The 18934-nt window shown below is 33.1% G+C and overlaps 1 protein-coding gene across 3 annotated transcripts in view; it reads left to right on the top strand.

Moving 5' to 3' along the window:
* The window catches only part of LOC128683748 (nitric oxide synthase-like protein), a 101100-nt gene extending 84210 nt beyond the window's left edge, over positions 1 to 16890 (top strand). For all 3 annotated transcript variants that reach the window (XM_053769664.1, XM_053769663.1, XM_053769662.1), the window contains 16 exons: positions 3828 to 4002; positions 4813 to 4994; positions 8515 to 8629; positions 8820 to 9059; positions 9913 to 10017; positions 10144 to 10205; positions 10547 to 10659; positions 11320 to 11549; positions 11840 to 12088; positions 12314 to 12467; positions 12688 to 12857; positions 13055 to 13265; positions 13509 to 13596; positions 13738 to 14008; positions 14114 to 14305; positions 14736 to 16890. In XM_053769664.1, the coding sequence (XP_053625639.1) occupies positions 3828 to 4002; positions 4813 to 4994; positions 8515 to 8629; positions 8820 to 9059; positions 9913 to 10017; positions 10144 to 10205; positions 10547 to 10659; positions 11320 to 11549; positions 11840 to 12088; positions 12314 to 12467; positions 12688 to 12857; positions 13055 to 13265; positions 13509 to 13596; positions 13738 to 14008; positions 14114 to 14305; positions 14736 to 14846 (2668 nt within the window). In that variant the 3' untranslated portion in view covers positions 14847 to 16890. The remainder of the gene's footprint in view (positions 1 to 3827; positions 4003 to 4812; positions 4995 to 8514; positions 8630 to 8819; positions 9060 to 9912; positions 10018 to 10143; positions 10206 to 10546; positions 10660 to 11319; positions 11550 to 11839; positions 12089 to 12313; positions 12468 to 12687; positions 12858 to 13054; positions 13266 to 13508; positions 13597 to 13737; positions 14009 to 14113; positions 14306 to 14735) is intronic.
* Positions 16891 to 18934: the final 2044 nt, after the last annotated feature.

The raw sequence follows: 18934 nt of genomic DNA, 5'->3' as shown, positions 1-18934 counted from the left end.
AATGTCTGTTCTATGCTACAAAAACATTAATATCTAGGCAGTTCCCATATAACTTTATCAAACTTAAATAGAATTAGGTAGACGCATTGAATCAATTCCCGTTCGCAATTGGGTATAATTTATTTCTCGTACGCTCGTCAAAGTGAATTGTAGTTTATTTCTTTTTTGCGTGTGTTGCCTTTGACATGCTGGAACATGCGTGTTGGCCGGGAATAGACCCAAATCGACATTTAAATGACACGATCGGGAACTTTATTTAGGATTTTGTTTATTTTTTGTATATAAAAGACTACGTTTTTACGCCGTATATTATTTATAAAAACTCATTAATTTGTCCAGATTCAATGTAAAGTTTCATTTTGTTTTATTTTTGTGAATTATTTTAAAACTTTGTATTTATACTTAAATATTTTTTTGAGCTGTTTTATGATTATTTTCTTCTAGCTTATCCACCGAAATAGTATATAATTACAAAGGATATGAAGCGTTCTTGCGCTAATGTTTATTTACTAGAATGGCAAGGACTTGCGCAAGCAATAATGAATATAGATAGCCATATTCACTGTTGGTTGGGCCACCGTCATAGATTTTCACCTTCCATAGTTCGTCACTCTACAAAGGAAAATACTTTAACATGTTTTGTACCTTAGAAAGTATAAACACACCGTTCAGCTTTTACACCACTAGTTACGTCGTATCGCTTTCCATCACAGATTTATGCGACATAAAAAGGTCGGAATGCATATTGTGACGGCAGGGATTTCTGACGGGCACACAGCCCGGCCATTTTCAAACCGTGTTTATTTTCTGCGCTTTTCTTACTTCTCTTGACGACTATTTCAGGTCCAGTCAAGAAGCCTAACTGAAGAAAAGTTGGGCTTCTTGATTGGACCTTTCTAGATGAGGAGTCTGCACTGCTCCAGTCGAGTCAGCCACCTCCTTCAGGAAGCGAATCACCACCGGCAGGCTTCGCTTATAGGCTTCCCAAGAACTCTTCTCTAGTTGATGGAACAAAATGTCACTGCAAAAGGAGATAGCTTGCAATTTCTTCAGTTTCCGTACAGTGTGCTTTGGGCTATCTGTAAGACCCGTCTGCCATTATTATTCTTCGCTAATGCGTAAATGGATGCATAATATAACCTATGCAAAAGTGAATTAGCTATTGTATCGTTGCTTTCTGGGCTATTCTGTGGCATTTTGAAAAAGGCCAGTCCTGGCCAAGCGTTTTGCTGTCTCCATCTGGCGGTAAAAGGCCGCAAATAGGCGGGCTCAGGCTAAATTGCCCGTCGTAAACCCGATCTCCAATCCCGGTTACTGCCAGTAAATCCGTGCTATTCAATAATGTACCCATTGATGGAGCTAGTGATCATGTAATTGAAAGGCTCAAAATATTGATTTACAAATAATAGGTAGGCCTTTCAGAAATTAGACATTAAAAAAATACCGGTTTCAAAATTGCAAGAACATCGATAGTAAGAAGAAATAAACTTGATATAGAAATTTCGGAATAATTTAACCGAGTAACCGGCTTCGATTGCTCAGTTGGAACGTTGGAAGTGCCGCTGCTCTGGAATGGCAAAGACATTTCGAGGTTCGATCCACACTGAAGTCCGAAGTTTTTTAATAAAACAATTTCAAAAACTTACTCTTACTCATAAAAAATGGCAAATCCATGGAATTAGTAGGTACTCCGTCGTAGTTAAATCATACTTTAAGCTACGCCCTTTCTAAATCTATGGCTAAAATATATTCGTTCTGTCAATGTCAAATATTGTAACTTGATAGTGATAAAACATATTTTGTCTTAAAATATCATTTAGGGATGAAATTACTCGTTGTACGGAGTATCTACTAATTCCATGGATTTAGACGACTGATTTATGATTAGATGGGTTAGACATAATATCGTTTTATACTTAGAAGCTAGGAAACCCTTCTTTTTCGCGTATAGGTTTATTTTACAAATGTGGTGATAAAATGAATTTAGTTTTAAAATAATGAATACCAAGCTATCTATCCATCGTAAATAGTCCATAATAAGTAGTTCAACTACATACATGAACCTGCCCTAATTTCCGAAGAAGTTTGAGTTGATTTTCAATCATGTGTCTGTCAGCTGCTAAAGAGGTATCTCATTGAACTTAACCCGCGGTAGTTACCTGGTATAGAAAGTTCTAATCTCTGTAAATGATGCCGGTCGCTTCCTTTGATCACTAAATAATGATTGCACAGATGGATAGTAAAACGGAGCATGTATATTATACTTTTAAATATTAACCTACTCGCATCAGGTTGGCGTAACGGAATAAGATCAGGGAGGGTAAATCTATGGAAAAAATATATATTTTTTTATTTCTACATACAAATTACAACAACCAATTGATCGAACTCTTTTCTTATCTTTTTTGTATTTTTTAAAATTTCATATAATGTGGTTAGACTGATGATTTAAAAATATATCATTACGACCTAACTAACTTATAGCGAAGTTCGCTGAGTAATATCATCTGACAGAGTGTAAGGTTAAAAATGTAGTAGTACAAGTAAGAAGAATAATAAATAAATAAATAAATTTATTAGGACAAATCACACCGATTGAGCTAGCCCCAAAGTAAGTTCGAGACTTGTGTTACGGGATACTAACTCAACGATACTATATTTTATAACAAATACATATATAGATAAACATCCAAGACCCGGGCCAATCAGAAAAAGATCATTTTCCATCATGACCCGACCGGGGATCGAACCCGGGACCTCTCGGTTCAGAGGCAAGCACTTTACCACTTCGCCACCGAGGTCGTCAAAAGAATAAGAATACATATTATTTATCAGAAAATAAACTTTTTAAATTTATAGTTTTCGTTGTTGGTATAAGTTCGTATAATTCTTTGCTCCCCAACAAAGAATAAACCAGTATAAATCTCCAAGCAAATATTTAAAAAAATTTCATGGACGAACAACGTGAAGAGTATAATTTAATTTACGTAGTCAATTCTGAATATTATTTATTTTGTGCTCTGATGTACTGTCGTGGACAATGTGCAAGAAAACGAAGTTGCTGCTAAATTTGTTGAAGTTTAAGTTTCAACTTTAATTATTTGAGGATTGTTCACTAGTTACAGGTAACTGTGAACTATTTTAATCGTAATAAACTTAAGCGTACTTGTTAGTCTTGGAAGTCTATGAAAACGTGATCTCACATGTCTTTAACTGACAGCAGTATATATACTGTTATCCCATGTATACAACAGCGGTATGTAATAAATATAATTTATTTATTTATATTATTACCCAACCAAAGTGGACGGGGAAGAAAAAGAAGATTTATTTACATTTTATTACCAAAAAATTGTGTGTTCGGACAGGATATATCTAAGATTCGTTTGAATAAAAAAATTGAAGTCAATAAATAATTAAACATAGAAATGTATATGTTTAATTATTAATTGACTTCCATGGCGATCTTTTTTCCTATATTGAAGTAAATAAAATGTATATTTTTTTAGTACAGACTTCTGCCAAAAATTTAATCAGATTGATAATTTCAAATCAATACACACAAATAATAATATTACAGTCATGAACAGTGATAATCAATATAAAAACTTGGTAAAAACAAAATACGCAAGATTGCTTCCTTATTTGTGTTAACTTTTCCTTAAAAATTTTCCTTTTGCTCACATTCGAATAAAATGTTACCTACTAGATGCTAAAGTTTTAAGGAAATTGTGAAGTCTTAAAATAAAAATGATCATTTCATTACAAAACATGATCTTGATATATTTTTTTTTTCAAATTGCTTAACCATTTATATTTTTCATCAGGTACGAATGGTTCTCCGAGCTGGATCTTCGCTGGTACGCCTTGCCTGCCGTCTCCAACATGCGCTTTGATTGTGGTGGCATTGAGTTTACTGCCAATGCCTTCAACGGCTGGTACATGAGCACCGAAATTGGTTGCCGCAATTTCTGTGACACCAACAGATTGAATATGCTTGAGGTTTGTTACTCTGTTTACTAGTTTTTGTATATTTTCTAATAATTGTTGCGACTACTGAGTTTACTGATATCTCGCCTTTAGTCATTGGTATACTAGATCCAGTAGCAAATTAATAAGGTCTGTGACTCTGTTTTCTGTTGTCTGTCCTCTGTACAATAAATAGAGAAAATTATATCGCTAATATTGTCCGCAGAAGTATGTATTCAATATCATTTTAACGCTCTAGACGAACGCAAAATCCCATGATATCAATACGCATTATCCATTGATTTTCCAAGGCTGAACATTACAAAGTTTTCGTAGGATTATGAACTGTGGCTGCGAAATCCCTACTTGTCTGTATCAACATATTTTCAAGTATCTAACTTCTCAATCCTCAGCATTATACTGCAACTTTGTAGAAACTCATAACTCATATTATCACATTTTTTTCAAACTGCCTTTGAGGCCAAAGACTTTTTGTGACTTGTAAATCACAATAAAGTTTAGGTGATACATTATTTGTATCGACCATTTCTTATGTATGGTTTTTTTTTTTCAAACAAACTTCAAACTAATATGTATTAATTTTTACGCACCTAAATAGTACGAGTTCATCTTTTGTTTTGTCATTATTGCGTATGAGTGAATACAGCGAATAGCCTATTCTAATTGATATTAATTTTGAAACATAAATCTTTCCAAACACATTGAAAACATATCGTTATTGCCGTGGTATAGAAGTCAAAGTATGCTCAGTAACTCAACATACAGTTGACTGGACTATTTTTGAATAAAATCATCTTTAATTTCACAAGAAATTTTTTACAGAAAGTGGCCCAAAAAATGGGTTTGGACACCCGGACTCCAGTGAACCTGTGGAGGGACAAGGCCTTGGTGGAAGTCAACGTAGCTGTGCTCCATAGTTTCCAGCAGCAGAACGCTACTATTGTGGACCACCACACCGCATCTGAGAGCTTCATCAAGCATTTGGACAATGAAAACAGGCTGAGGTATGATTTTGGATAAGTCATGGAAATGGTGAATATTCTACACTGGATAGATAAAGGCCCATTCACAATGTATTGTTGTGCAGCACTTTTGTTGCAACGTTGTGTGGAATTGTAACACATGCATGTTTCGTTTTCACGGCTAAACCACTAGACAAATTTTGATGAAATTTTGAATTGTGAATGGTCCGGGGTCAAACACAGGAACAATTAGTAGAGATATACATAACAATGATTTGGGAACAAATCAGGGTTTTCCGTTTTGTACCTATTATTTTTGCGTCATTAGACGTTATGCGTACAGGCTTGTAATGCTTAGTTGGACATTAATTATTGGCTATCAACAAAGCTTTTAAGATTAATCTCATTCTAACATTGGTATAATACATACATATATATACAATCCCTCTTATTCACAACCAAACTTTCTTTTCTTGTGTTATGTCTTCATCGTTCGCTATAACTATGATTTTGCTAACTATAAGCTGAATTATGTTGATGTATGAATTGTAAAGTTCGATAATGACTAAACATACTTTAGCTTAAAGTGGTGCCTTAATTATTTTATGAATAAAAGGGAATATGTATATTTAAAGTAAATAATTCTGCTTGATAAAGATTAGATAAAACAGTAAGTACCTACTCAGATCTTTAAAATTTGGTTTTGTCGTTATTTGCATATAATACTTCATACATAATAAAACGGCTACACAGCCATGACAAAATACTACTCGTCAGGTACTCGTATATCCGTCAAGAATCTTAAAACTATAAAACATTATCAAATATTTGTGGACGACATCGTAAAATTACGGCTCGTGTCATGTGATTCGAAGAGTTTAACCTTTAATACGTTTGTTGTATTGTTATCATAAATTCGTTTTTTCTTATTATTCTAATATAATCACTATTATTTATTCAAAGTATAAATTAAAAATCGCACTTTGCTTTTGTCATTCTCTGTGTATGTTAGACTTTTAAATCCTTTGCACAATGTTTTTTTTATTGTTGGTTAGAACATTTTTTTTTTCATATAAAACTGTCTGAGTCGTAGTAAATTTATACCATTAAACTTAATTTAATAAAACTTAGTTGAAATTATTAGTATTAAAGGTCAAGATTAAAAATTTTATCAACAAACAATCAACAGTGACAAAATGTACAGTTGTGTATTTAGTTATTTAGTTTGTATACAATTGTATTTTAATTCCCACATAATGTTATGTTGGTCGTTTTTTCTTTGACGTCTCCCATAGTCGGCCTATATCGTATAGTTCAGACATCTCGTCAACTAGGTGGTCTAATCCAGCGTTACCGTTGTTACTGCAACAATACTACTAATAATATAAATGCGAAAGTTTATGAGGACGTGTGTATATTTGTTACTCTTTCACGCAAAATCTACTGTACAGATTGTTATGAACTTTGGTACGTGGATAGAATATAACCTGGCATAAGACATAGGGTAGCGAAGCCCCGGTGCGAAGTGGTTGAAGTAGTAAGACAAAGACTAAGATTATTTATTTGCAAAAACATGACTAGTTAGCTACACTAGTCATGATTTGCAAATAAATCATAAATCGAGGCATAAAGATACCTTTACAAAATACAGTAGTTTGTAGCTTGTGAGAAATAACTATAAATATAAAAAATGACGAGAAAAAGTGCCTGTGAAGGTCTAATTTCTGAATAAATGATTTGAATTTACAATAGTCTGTTTACAATACAAATTTAGAAATAAAACAGCAATCGCTGCGGGGCAGCTTTAATAAGATTAGCATTGCCATCTTAGTACTTTACCGATGCAATACTGCAGATCTAGCAATATCCTATTTTGTGATTGCATTGCCAGTGTAGCTGCGCAAATAAGATTATTTACCTTGTTATTTCTATTTACCTTAAATTTGTAATATGATTAGCAAGTTTAGATTATGTATTTACATAGCTGAGCATTGATTTTAACGATTTCTTTTTAGCGAAGGTTGACTGGTAGAGAATGCTTTTAGTACATAATAAGTTCACGACTGAACCGCTCGACCGATTTTAATGTAATTTGGTATGCATGTAGTTAAACAACGACTATAATAGGGGGTGATATTTGTATGTAAATCATTTTGAAAAGACGACCAAAGATGACATAACTGGCTATCACACAAACATATTGGTACTAAAACATTGTAATCTGGCATGGGTAAACACATCAATCATAAAAAATAGGTATATAATTACACTCTTAAAAGTAATTATGCCACGCTGACGAAGTCGCGGGTTAACAGCTAATTTAGAATAAATACCTAATTAGACAAATATTGATTACTGTAATTAGGGACAACCCACGAGACTAGGCTGTATTTAGGTTACAGATGATGGAGATGAACACGGGAAATATACTGACTTCTTATAGATTGGTATAAGTAGTTACTAGTCCTAAATATAAATAAATATATTAGGACAAATCACACAAATTGAGCTAGCCCCAAAGTAAGTTCGAGACTTGTGTTATGGGATACTAACTCAACGATACTATGTTTTATAATAAATACATATATAGATTTTCCATGACCCGACCGGGGATCGAACCCGGGACCTCTCGGTTCAGTGGCAAGCACTTTACCACTGCGCCACTGAGGTTGTCATACGTCTTTACCTACAAAGAAAGAAGAAAGAAAGAATATATTTTTATTCGACAAAAAATTACATAAACTTACAACTAGTGTAGGTCTTTCTGGAACTCACTTCTATAACAAGGATTTTAAAGCTATATGCATTGTGAATTAAAGATGCTCATTAATCTATATCTGACATAGTTTCAGATCAAAACATTCACATGGATGTGTGTACTCTATACCGTGTATAGTATATTGTTGTAAGAATCATAAACAAGTGCCAAGGATGACCTGATGAACATTTTATGGCTTTAATATGTTGATGATTTTATTAAGTCGAGAAGTCTCACGGAACCAGTACGGAATTGTTTATTTTTTATACAAATTATAAAATACTAGCTGTTCCCCGTGACTTTGATTATGGCAAAAAAGTACTCTATTTCTCTAACAATAGCATTAACAATCGCTCTCACTCTCAATCTATCTTGCTCCGTTTTTATGTTAACACACAACAAATACTCTTTCATATTAATAATCATAGTATATATTAGAAATTGTAACTTATAATTCTGTACATTAAACAGCAAAAAGCGGTAGTGGTCGAGTAGTTAAATATAATTCGTGATAAATAATGTTGCGTGTTAGTTTATCAATTTGACTCGTATGTATATGATAATCATGGAAAGCTACTTGCTTTCAACAAAGGAAAACATGTTGGGAAAACTTGATAATAATTGACACTTTATCAGATACTTGCCGTCTGACATTTCAGAAGGCAATGGCAATAATTATTAAAATTGTTCTTGATTGTGATGACTGAAGAATACGACTACAGGTGAAATTGGCCAAGAGTAAACTTAATCGTTTCGTTATTTAATTCCAAAATTGCGAAATTTTATATACTCTTCTGTGTGTAGATCTGGTTGCCCCGCTGATTGGATTTGGATCGTTCCACCAATGTCTTCATCTATCACTCCAGTTTTTCATCAAGAAATGGCTTTGTACTACTTGAGGCCCTCTTATGAATACCAAGTAAGTTAAATGGTGAAATATCTATCTAATTGAATATATTTTCGGGCAGAGCGCCATAAATTTCAGCCACAGGAAAGCATATTTCAATATGTCCATATAATTCCGAGCATTTTATTGTATAACCTATGATTTAATGCTTTCCAATTTTCGCGGAACAATTCATCAATCAACAATAACAAATTTTCCCCAGGAACCAGCTTGGAAGACACACCAATGGCAGAAATCAAAGCCGATCACAGGAAAGAAGCCGATCAATAGGAAGTTCCACTTCAAGCAAATAGCTCGCGCTGTGAAATTCACTTCCAAACTATTTGGGCGAGCTTTGTCCAAGAGGATCAAGGCGACAGTTCTGTATGCGACTGAGACCGGCAAATCTGAGCAGTTTGCTAAGGAGTTAGGAGTTATATTTGGTCACGCTTTTAATGCGCAGGTAAGAATAAGGATGATAAATACCCTGACTCAATCCTAAAAGTAAAAAAATATATGATATGGGCTCTTTAAGTTTCGTGAATTTTTAAATATGAAATAATAACAACGTAGGCAAAAAAGCTGGCGAAGGTATAAGGGTTCCCTGATTACTTTGAAACCCAAAAAATTGTCCTAGAATGTGCAAAAACTTTACAGACATTTTACGTCTATATATAGTAGTAATAAATACCCATTCAAGATCTTGAAGGATATTAAGAAATGTCATTAAAATTGTTTGCTGGATTTCTACACAGAATTAAACACTTGGGTACTTACTTTGAGATCTAATCGCTTTTAATTTAATCAAGTACAGTTGTTTCAAAGACAATTTCTTCGTTGCTAACAAATCGAACTATCTATTTATTTATTTGCTCAATGTAATTCTTTTAGATTTAATGTAATTAATTTTTCCTTCGTTGAAAAGGTCAGGCTTCGTAACATCAGAAACATTATAAGTACTTACCTATTGTTTCAAAACAAGAGTTTGTAAGTTTACGCAGTTGAAGTTACAACTTCAGGAAGTTTCATCAAACTTGAATTCTATTCTCGATTCTGCTGCGAACACTCGTTCAACCATAGTCCGTGATCAGATAAAAGAGAGAGAGAGACTCTCTTTTATCTGCTTCATCAATCGTTAAGCACTCTAGGAGTCTAGGATCTACTTTCCTACTTTTTATCTCCATTTCGGACGGTCTTAAATAGGCATACTTAGTTATCAGATCATTGGCACGCATATCCTCCTTGATATCAATTTTCAGATCTACCTCACCTGCCTGAGTATAAATACAAATAAAAAAGATTTCAAATCTTTGCAGGTACACTGTATGGTGGACTATGACATTACCTCCATTGAGCACGAAGCTCTGTTGTTGGTTGTGACCTCCACTTTTGGTAATGGCGACCCTCCAGAAAATGGTGTGGTAAGTATAATTTTTAGGTCTATGTTAATAGTGTAAACGTAGTAATTAATTAGATAAATGCTAAGGCTAAATTAAATAATATACAAATTAACAATAACCTAACTTGTACTTATATTAATTCGCCAGGCATTTGCGGAACATTTATGTGAAATATTATACACGGAACAAGTCGGCGACGAAGTTAGTGTGTAAGTAGTATTTTATTTTGTTCTCAATAAATATAAAGAAGTAGTTGCCAATCACAGAATTTTGAATAAGGCGAATAAAAGTCCGTAGTCCTTTTCTCGACGAACATATTTGTCACTCTCACAAAACATCGCCGAAAATATTGTGGTAAATTATATCAAAATACAATCCATTTAAAAGGTGGAAATTACCATATGATATGTAAGTCAGCGATATAATCATATGTCATTAAAATTTCTGAGCTGCCAATAGCAACTTTCAATAAAAAACTGCAACGAATTTGGAAAACATCCAGATTGTTAGCGTAAGCTAGCGTATATTAGATATTGTTCATATTTTCCAGGAACTCACAGACATTGACGCCAAAATCATTTATAAAAGCAAACAGCCAAATAGAATTTCAAAGATACGCGTCCGGAAACCAGAAGAAATTAAGCCGGTTGGAATCACTCAAAGGTATTTAATTTCAAACTGTATTTTATCATTAAAATAGCTAATTTGTCTTTTTGTAACAAAGTCACTGAAAATTATAGGATACGATTTCGATAAAATCATATGATTATTTATATGATTTTATCGAAATCGTTCCTGTATTAACAAAAGCTTCCTCTTAAAGACCGCGGCAGAAGTTGCGGTCGTGTCCGATAAATATATATAATATCTAAAAATCTAAATTTCTAAATAAGAAATGCTAAACTAAGTCGTGACTAAATCGAATTACTTCTTCGTTTGAAAGATTTGTTTGTCCAGTATGCCTTGAGACTTTGGATTAAGATCGTGACTGGAAAGTAGGATTGTAGTTACATGTTTTAATAATGTATTACTACACGGATCCATTTACTAAATAAGAATTTAGAATAGATTGTAACGAGAACCAAGGTCATCTAAATTAATTTGATTTACAAAATGCCAATAAAACTTTCATTCAGTCAGTTGTTTATCATTGATGTAAGCTTTATGGCACAAAAAATAATTTATTACAAGCAAGTTTTGAGTGTATATATTAGAGAAATATATTAACAGACTCTGTAACTATTTCCCTTTTTTAGCACTTATATGTCTGCTACTATAGATATATTTATATAATATTGAGTTATATTTTATATAATCATTTAGGAAGTGCAACAGACGCCACCTCCATCGACAGTTTTGGTCCACTCAGCAACGTTCGCTTCGCCGTCTTCGCCCTAGGATCAAGCGCCTACCCAAACTTCTGCAACTTTGGCAAATACGTTGACAAGTTGCTCGGCGATCTCGGTGGCGAACGAATACATGACATTGCAACCGGCGATGAGATGTGCGGACAAGACCAGGCCTTCAGGAAGTGGGCTTCTAGCGTCTTCAACGTGAGTCGTTGAATCGAATCCGATTGGCATTGTTTTGGGTTTTTGTGTTGTCATGTCTTACAGCAATAGATTTGTAGTTAGTAATATGAACTTTTGCATCGTCACTATTAGTCAGATATAATAAGAATAGCGGATCAGATAATGTTTACATTACATCTTTAGAAAATGTAAAACCAGGTTAGACAATGCTGTTACACTTTGTATCTTTTTACATCATGGTTGAACAACTTTCTGTCTTTCCTTCTTCAGTACTTTGTAATTAATCAACTTTAACGATACTGTCTTTGTAGGTTGCCTGCGAGACTTTCTGTTTAGACGACGACGAAACTTTACAAGAAGCAAAGCGGGCTCTTGGCACAGTCGCGCTTAGTGAAGAAACCGTGAGGTTTTCCGAAGCACTGGGTAAACCCCCGACTTTGCCCCAGGCTTTGCAGTCGGCACTTAACAAAAAACTCGTGACTTGCATAGTGAGAGCCAATAAAGACTTGGGAGATGACTCAGCTGAACGATCAACAATCTTCATTGATATGGATCCGAAGGTAACTATTGAATACTTTTTATAGTTAATAACTTTATGATGAGTAATTTTCTATATCATATAACTATTCATTACACTTAAAGTTATGCATAAAAAACAAGTACAGAGGATAAATTGGAAAGATAAGAAATCAATTAGAAACCAGGTCTAATTGTTGCAAAAAATTACTTATGACTTCGTGATTGATGATTGTACAAACAGTTTAATGTTTTCATTTTATCTGCAGGAGGAAATCAAATATGACCCTGGAGACCACGTAGGTATAATAGCTTGCAACCGTAAAGAGTTAGTTGATGGCATCCTGGCTCGTGTCAAAGATGTTGATGACTTTGATCAGCCTTTACAACTACAGCTGATGAAGGAAACTCATACTTCTAGTGGTAAATAATCATATTAAGCTTTTGATGATTTTGAAGTGTTATTTATCATAGTCGCTTAAAATCAATGATTTACCGACCATTATTTATCAACTGCTCGTATTATAATACATAATTATATACATCAAATAATATTTTTCTTGAGGGTCAAAAAGCGTTTTTCTAATTACTTGAGGGCTCTTATAAGTATAACTTTTAAAAATTGAATTATCTTTTCAAACAGGACCTGTTAAATCTTGGGAACCTCACGAGAGGCTTCCAATAGTAGGTGTGCGAGATCTGTTCACTCGATTCCTAGATATCACTACACCACCAACTACTATCTTGCTCCAATATTTGGCTAAGACGTGCGATGACGAAGAGGAACGGAAGCAACTGAATCTTCTTTCAACGGTTAGTAAGTTGGAGATTTAATATTTGTAAAGGTTTTACGATTCTGTCAGCGTAATCGTACGTCTATCGTATCGTCTATCGTCTCACATCGTTATCAATGAATATGACTAACGTATATATCATTATCAAGTTGCTTACATTAATGTCATAATCCAACCACATATAAAACTTGTAAATTAAATACCTTCATTGTCCAGGACCCAGGAGCTTATGAAGATTGGCGCCACTATCACTTCCCCACCCTGACAGAGGTATTAGATCAGTTCCCGTCAGCTAAACCAAGTGCATCTCTACTAGCTGCATTACTATCACCGCTGCAGCCAAGATTCTACTCAATTTCCTCATCTCCAATAGCTCATCCGAAGAGGCTGCATCTAACAGTTGCCGTGGTCACATATAGAACACAAGGTTAGTAACCAAACATGATTAATTTTCCAGATAATCACAGAGACAGTGATTCACCGTTTATTATTTCAAAACCCACGTGTATTTCACATCCACAGAATTTCACTAAACAGTCTATTTTAAGGTGAAGATGAGCGCATTACCCGCCCATTGTTTGACGTAGATAATTATATCAGTGTCAATGAAAAGGTTGACTGGTTATTTTAGTAAGTCACAGGGAATATAACAATGATGTCATGATTGTAGATGGCGAAGGTCCTGTCCACTATGGTGTTTGCTCAAATTATCTCATGGATCGTAAGCCGGGTGATGAAGTTTACTTGTTCATACGGAGGTTTGTTCAATTTGTATATTGACATAATAATAAAATCAAATAATATCTCATCTATAAGAACCAATTTTTGATTACTTTGAATCTTGACTGCAGACAAGACAAAAATGTTTTGAGTACAATTATTTTTTATTTTATTTTCAGTGCTCCCAACTTCCATTTGCCACAAGATATTTCAGTTCCTCTAATATTAATAGGCCCAGGAACAGGCATCGCTCCTTTCAGAGGTTTCTGGCATCATCGTAGAACATTATTGAACTCCCGCACACGCCCAAACGCGGGACCCGTCTGGTTGTTTTTTGGATGTCGAACAAGGACCATGGACTTATATCGGGAGGAGAAAGAACAGGCACTCAAAGAAGGTGTTCTGTCAAAAGTATTTCTTGCTTTGTCAAGAGAGAAAAATATACCAAAAGTAAGTATATTGTAGTACAAACAATATTTCAACTTATCTTATATCATACTTTATCAACTTTGAGGTTTTAATAGACAAAGCAAAATAAAAATTTTGCTTTTTCAGATGTATGTTCAAGAGCTTGCTGAGAAAGAAGGTTCTGAAATACACGATTTGCTAATAAATAGAGGTGCACATTTCTACGTTTGTGGTGATTGTAAAATGGCTGAAGATGTGCACCAGAAGCTAAAAGGCATTGTGAAGAAACATGGGAACATGTCAGATGAACAAGTGCAAAACTTTATGTTTATGTTAAAGGTGTGACATTTTTTTAACTTAAGCAAATTTAAATTTAGAATACATAGCGCTCTTTTTGTTGTTGATCTATGCATATGCATAACATGTTTTCCACACGATAGATAAAAATATAGTTCAATAATTGAAACGTATATATAAGGACAGGTTTTTGTTATTTTCCCTAATGTTGATACATAATTTTTGTTCTTCGCGTGTCTATGGCAAAACCGAAATCTCAAAGTACACCACTAGCCTAATCTTTTGTTGCTAAAACCAAGCCATAATGGCATTATCAGACGTATGTCTTTGGACAATATGACAGACGATCAGATGAATCAGTGTTTTGCATAGAGAAATCACAGTCGCACATACGAGTATTAGGGAAACCATTGAGTGTATTAATTACGTCGATATATTGTTTCCTTATTATTATCCTGTCAAAATTCTACAGGAGGAAAATCGTTACCATGAGGATATCTTCGGCATCACACTCCGCACCGCAGAGGTCCACAGCGCGTCCCGCGAGTCAGCCCGTAGGAACCGCGTCGCGTCCCAACCATGACGCAGGTCCTCCCGCTTCCGTCCCAACTCGCTCACATAGTCAACGACTACAGTTTTATCTCCAGCCAATCAGGAATCGCACGGATTGAGCAATGAACATACTGGCTTTTATGTTTAGTGATGGAATTGCAACAAAATATTTTCAACAAAATTTGATTTTCTTACTAGAGTTAGCAACTCTAGTCCAATTTATGATTGTTTCATAAAATTTATATATGAAAGAATTATAAATATTGAAATAAATAACATTGACTTTAATGAAAAATAAAATGGTTAAAAATTATGCGATTGAAGTTTCAAATGACACGGAAATATTGTAAATTAAATTCAATTTGGATGGTGTACGACGAAAAGAAAAAATATGACGAAGTGTTTGAAGTGAGCGACTGTTTAAAGTTTATCTCTATCATACATTAAGTAATTTGTGTCCTAAATATTGAAAACTATACAAGGAATTCATCAGATTTTTTCTTAATTCAATTTTTTAGAAAACGACATAAATTTAATTTTTTTTACTAATTAGTTCTAAGTGAATTTGGCAATGTCTCAGTTTGTCATTGACCAACTCGGTCGGAAAGAGGTTGTGCATAATACCTAGGTGGTCTACATTATGTATGTATGTATATATAGCAAAAAAATATTAACTTCATTTGATGTGATGAAGTGTGCTTAGTACGCATATTTTGAGGATATATAATAAAAATTGTACCACTATAAGTTTGAGACATTATTTGTGTAATTATGGCAGCTAACTCTATTAAAGATATACTATTCCACAACTACATCGTGAATGACACCAAGCAGGGTTTCAATATAAACGCACAATATGCATTTTGTCGTTCGATACATTCCAGACAACTTTTCAAAATTCATCAGAAATTGCGGATATTTACCAGTATTAATAGGATTAAGGCTAAAAAATTATTACATTTCCATAATAATAAGCTAACTCATATGTATTTCCAACTATATTATAATAAATCATAAAGTCCAGTTTAAGTATATTTATTGTTGTTTAAATTAAATTATTTACTAAAAATTGAGTTTATTTTAATAAATATATTTTATTATCTCGATATACAACAACGACTATAATTTTATGTGAGAATTTATTGCCAAATCTTGTACAGAATTAGTTATCACAAATGCACGGATTATCATAGGAATAAGACGATTTTCATGATAATAAATGTATTTTTTTTCCAATATTTTTAAATTATTGATTAAGTATTGATATTTTTGCCATAGAAGATGTAATCTTAATACTATGTATTTATATTTATTTCTTAGCGCATAATGTTTTTAATTTATCATGCCATATTTTTTTATACAAAATATTCCTAGTCTCTTCATATGATAATCTTGAGTAAAACTAATATTTTGTGCTATTGTAAATATAATTATAATAAGTTAGTAATATTGTTTCGATATTATTTAAATATTTCTCGATGCTCATATTTATTTAATACTTCCCAAAAAAGGAAATTACATTACCTTACCACAGAAAAAAAAACAAACAGGAGAGAGCATCTTGGATTTTAAATAAATTAGCTATATATTTATTTAAGATTTTTTGTCGTATTAAGTATATTTAAAATATTGTAAAATACGCTATCAAGTTATATGAAAATAAAGCTATGTAATAATTAACGTAAATATAAATAAATTTAATTTCTTCATATTCTGTCCTTCGCAACTGTTAGTGTGTTTTGTGATTCTGCAATTAGTATATAAGAAATGTATTCATATTTTCTATTATTCATGTTACAAGAATTTATAATATACAAAAACTTTTTCTGATAAATAATATTAATATATGATACACTTATCTGTCTTTACCAGTATTTACAAATTGTGAATGTCATATCTTCTAAATTTAATGCACATTTTGAGACTTAATATTAATATCGGAATTCATATCACGCGAATTATATTACCAGCACTGTTTCATGTAATAAAACCGTTTGGCATTATCTAAAGTTTCTAAACGAACACAATATAACAATTGGATAAATAATTTCTTGATAAAATAAAGTTCCTTCGTATTCGAAAATTGTATTTTTATTTCTCTCTATATACATGCTGGTTAGGTTAGGTTAAAAAAAGAGACACTACTTAAATTATGTGTCTCTTGCTACAAAGCAAATACAGTAATTATCGTCGTGTCATAATATTTATTGATTTGATAAATACCTCATAGTACACGTGACAGAAATCTTGTTGGTTGGAGGATGAGACTCGATTTTGGGATTTGCAAATACCCCGTCCCCAAGAGGTTTGATGAGTAATAATTTCAACAAAATACAGTCCGAAGTTTCTAACTATAAGCTGACACATAAGAATACCACATTTCTCGGATCTAAAGACGTAGGTATAAGTAACTAGAGGTAGTTTCATACTGCAGTAGTAAAAAGGGTAATAAAAATTAATTGAATTTACTTACTATTGGGAGTAACCAGGACAACAAAAGTTATAATTTCGAATAATAAATTATACAATAGCTTTCGATCTCGCATTTACTCCCATAAATGTTTTAGTACTTTAAAAAATAAATAATTCGCAATCGGATTGAGTTGTGAAAAGTTCGAAACTTCGAAATCATCTGTATTATTATTATAAAGAGGTCAGCGTTTGTGGGTTTAAATGTTTGAGGCGGGTAATCTCCGAAACTATTGAACCGATTTCAATTTTTTCACCATTAGAATGGTACATTATCCAAGATTGCTATAGGCTATATTTTATCTCAAAGGATTCTCACAGGAACGAAGGCTCCCGTGGCAATTTTGATGACGAACAAGATGTTGCCCGGGGGAAGCCCTAGGCAACATCTAGTTTTGAAATAAAAATGAAAGAAACAAAACATTACATTCGGAGCCTAACCTTACACTTACTATAAATCCACTTTAATATTAATGTGATAATATCATTATTTCGCACCCGTCAACGGGAGTTAATAAACAGTTATTTATGTAGTGGTATCAACGTAGAACCATATGCGATAAAGATCTCCGAACAAGAACTTTGAATCGCAAGATAGAAACAGCAATTCAAACAACTACCAACTAATAAACATATGGGCATTTGATATAAAGTTTAATCTCTAACGCCAGGGCCGTATTAAGCGCGTTGGGCCCCTAGGCGATGTAAAGAAGCTTGTATTAAATGTTCACTTCTTATGTCAGTGTTTAAGGTAAGAATTTATACGACTTAACGCCAGTTGTCATATCTGAGTACACATCGACAACAAAAACATCAGAATGTAGATCAACTAAAAGGTAAAAAAACATCGACAAAGATCTTTTGGCATGACATATCATTTATCTATAAAATTAAATATCTCTTATCGTGTTTATTATTTTGCCTAATAAAGTTTTACTTTGTTTTAAAGTTGTGTTTTCTTATCACATATCGTTCTATATTAAATTAAAAAATATTATATATTTAAAAATAGAAAATTAAACTTCTAAAAAAATAAAGGCAATAACATTACGAAGACTTAAAATCTTGATTCAATATTTATTTCACCTCTAGGTCTAGATAGTCCGGCCCTGTACACATGATTCCAAGCATTGGACAATTGCTCCGTTCAGGAACTTTCCGGTAATATCATTACAATATCAAGATATTATTAACTATTACCTTGATCAACTGTTGTAATGCATCCGCTATGTCCCTCGCTAATAAAATAAAAATAACTTAGATGTTCTAGTCACTCTTTCAATAAAAGTGTATCATGCTCATCATAATGGATTTGTTTGATTAAATATTAAATATGTACCTTGCTTACGTTTACTATTATTATATAAGAAAAACAAAATTGCTTACTTTTTTGTCTACTATGTGCTCTTAGGCAGCTCTAGAGGTAATACCAACTCTATAGTTTTAAAGTGAACTAAATGGACCATTAATAACAGCATTAATTAAATAGTTGACAGCTAGAGATCTTCGCATAGGATAAGGCTGCTGTTAAATATTTCATGTTCAGTTCAGTGTATAGTTATACCTATTTGACATCTGTAACGAAATATAGGTAGCTGGTACAAATACAAAGTTTTAGTGTTAAAGTAAGCTATTAATAAAATTTTATAA

The sequence above is a fragment of the Plodia interpunctella genome, chromosome 3 (assembly GCF_027563975.2).
Source record: "Plodia interpunctella isolate USDA-ARS_2022_Savannah chromosome 3, ilPloInte3.2, whole genome shotgun sequence".
In the NCBI taxonomy this organism is placed as follows: Eukaryota; Metazoa; Arthropoda; class Insecta; order Lepidoptera; family Pyralidae; genus Plodia; species Plodia interpunctella.
The sequence above is the reverse complement of the archived record's forward strand: the minus strand, read 5'-3'. Positions and strand labels throughout refer to the sequence as shown.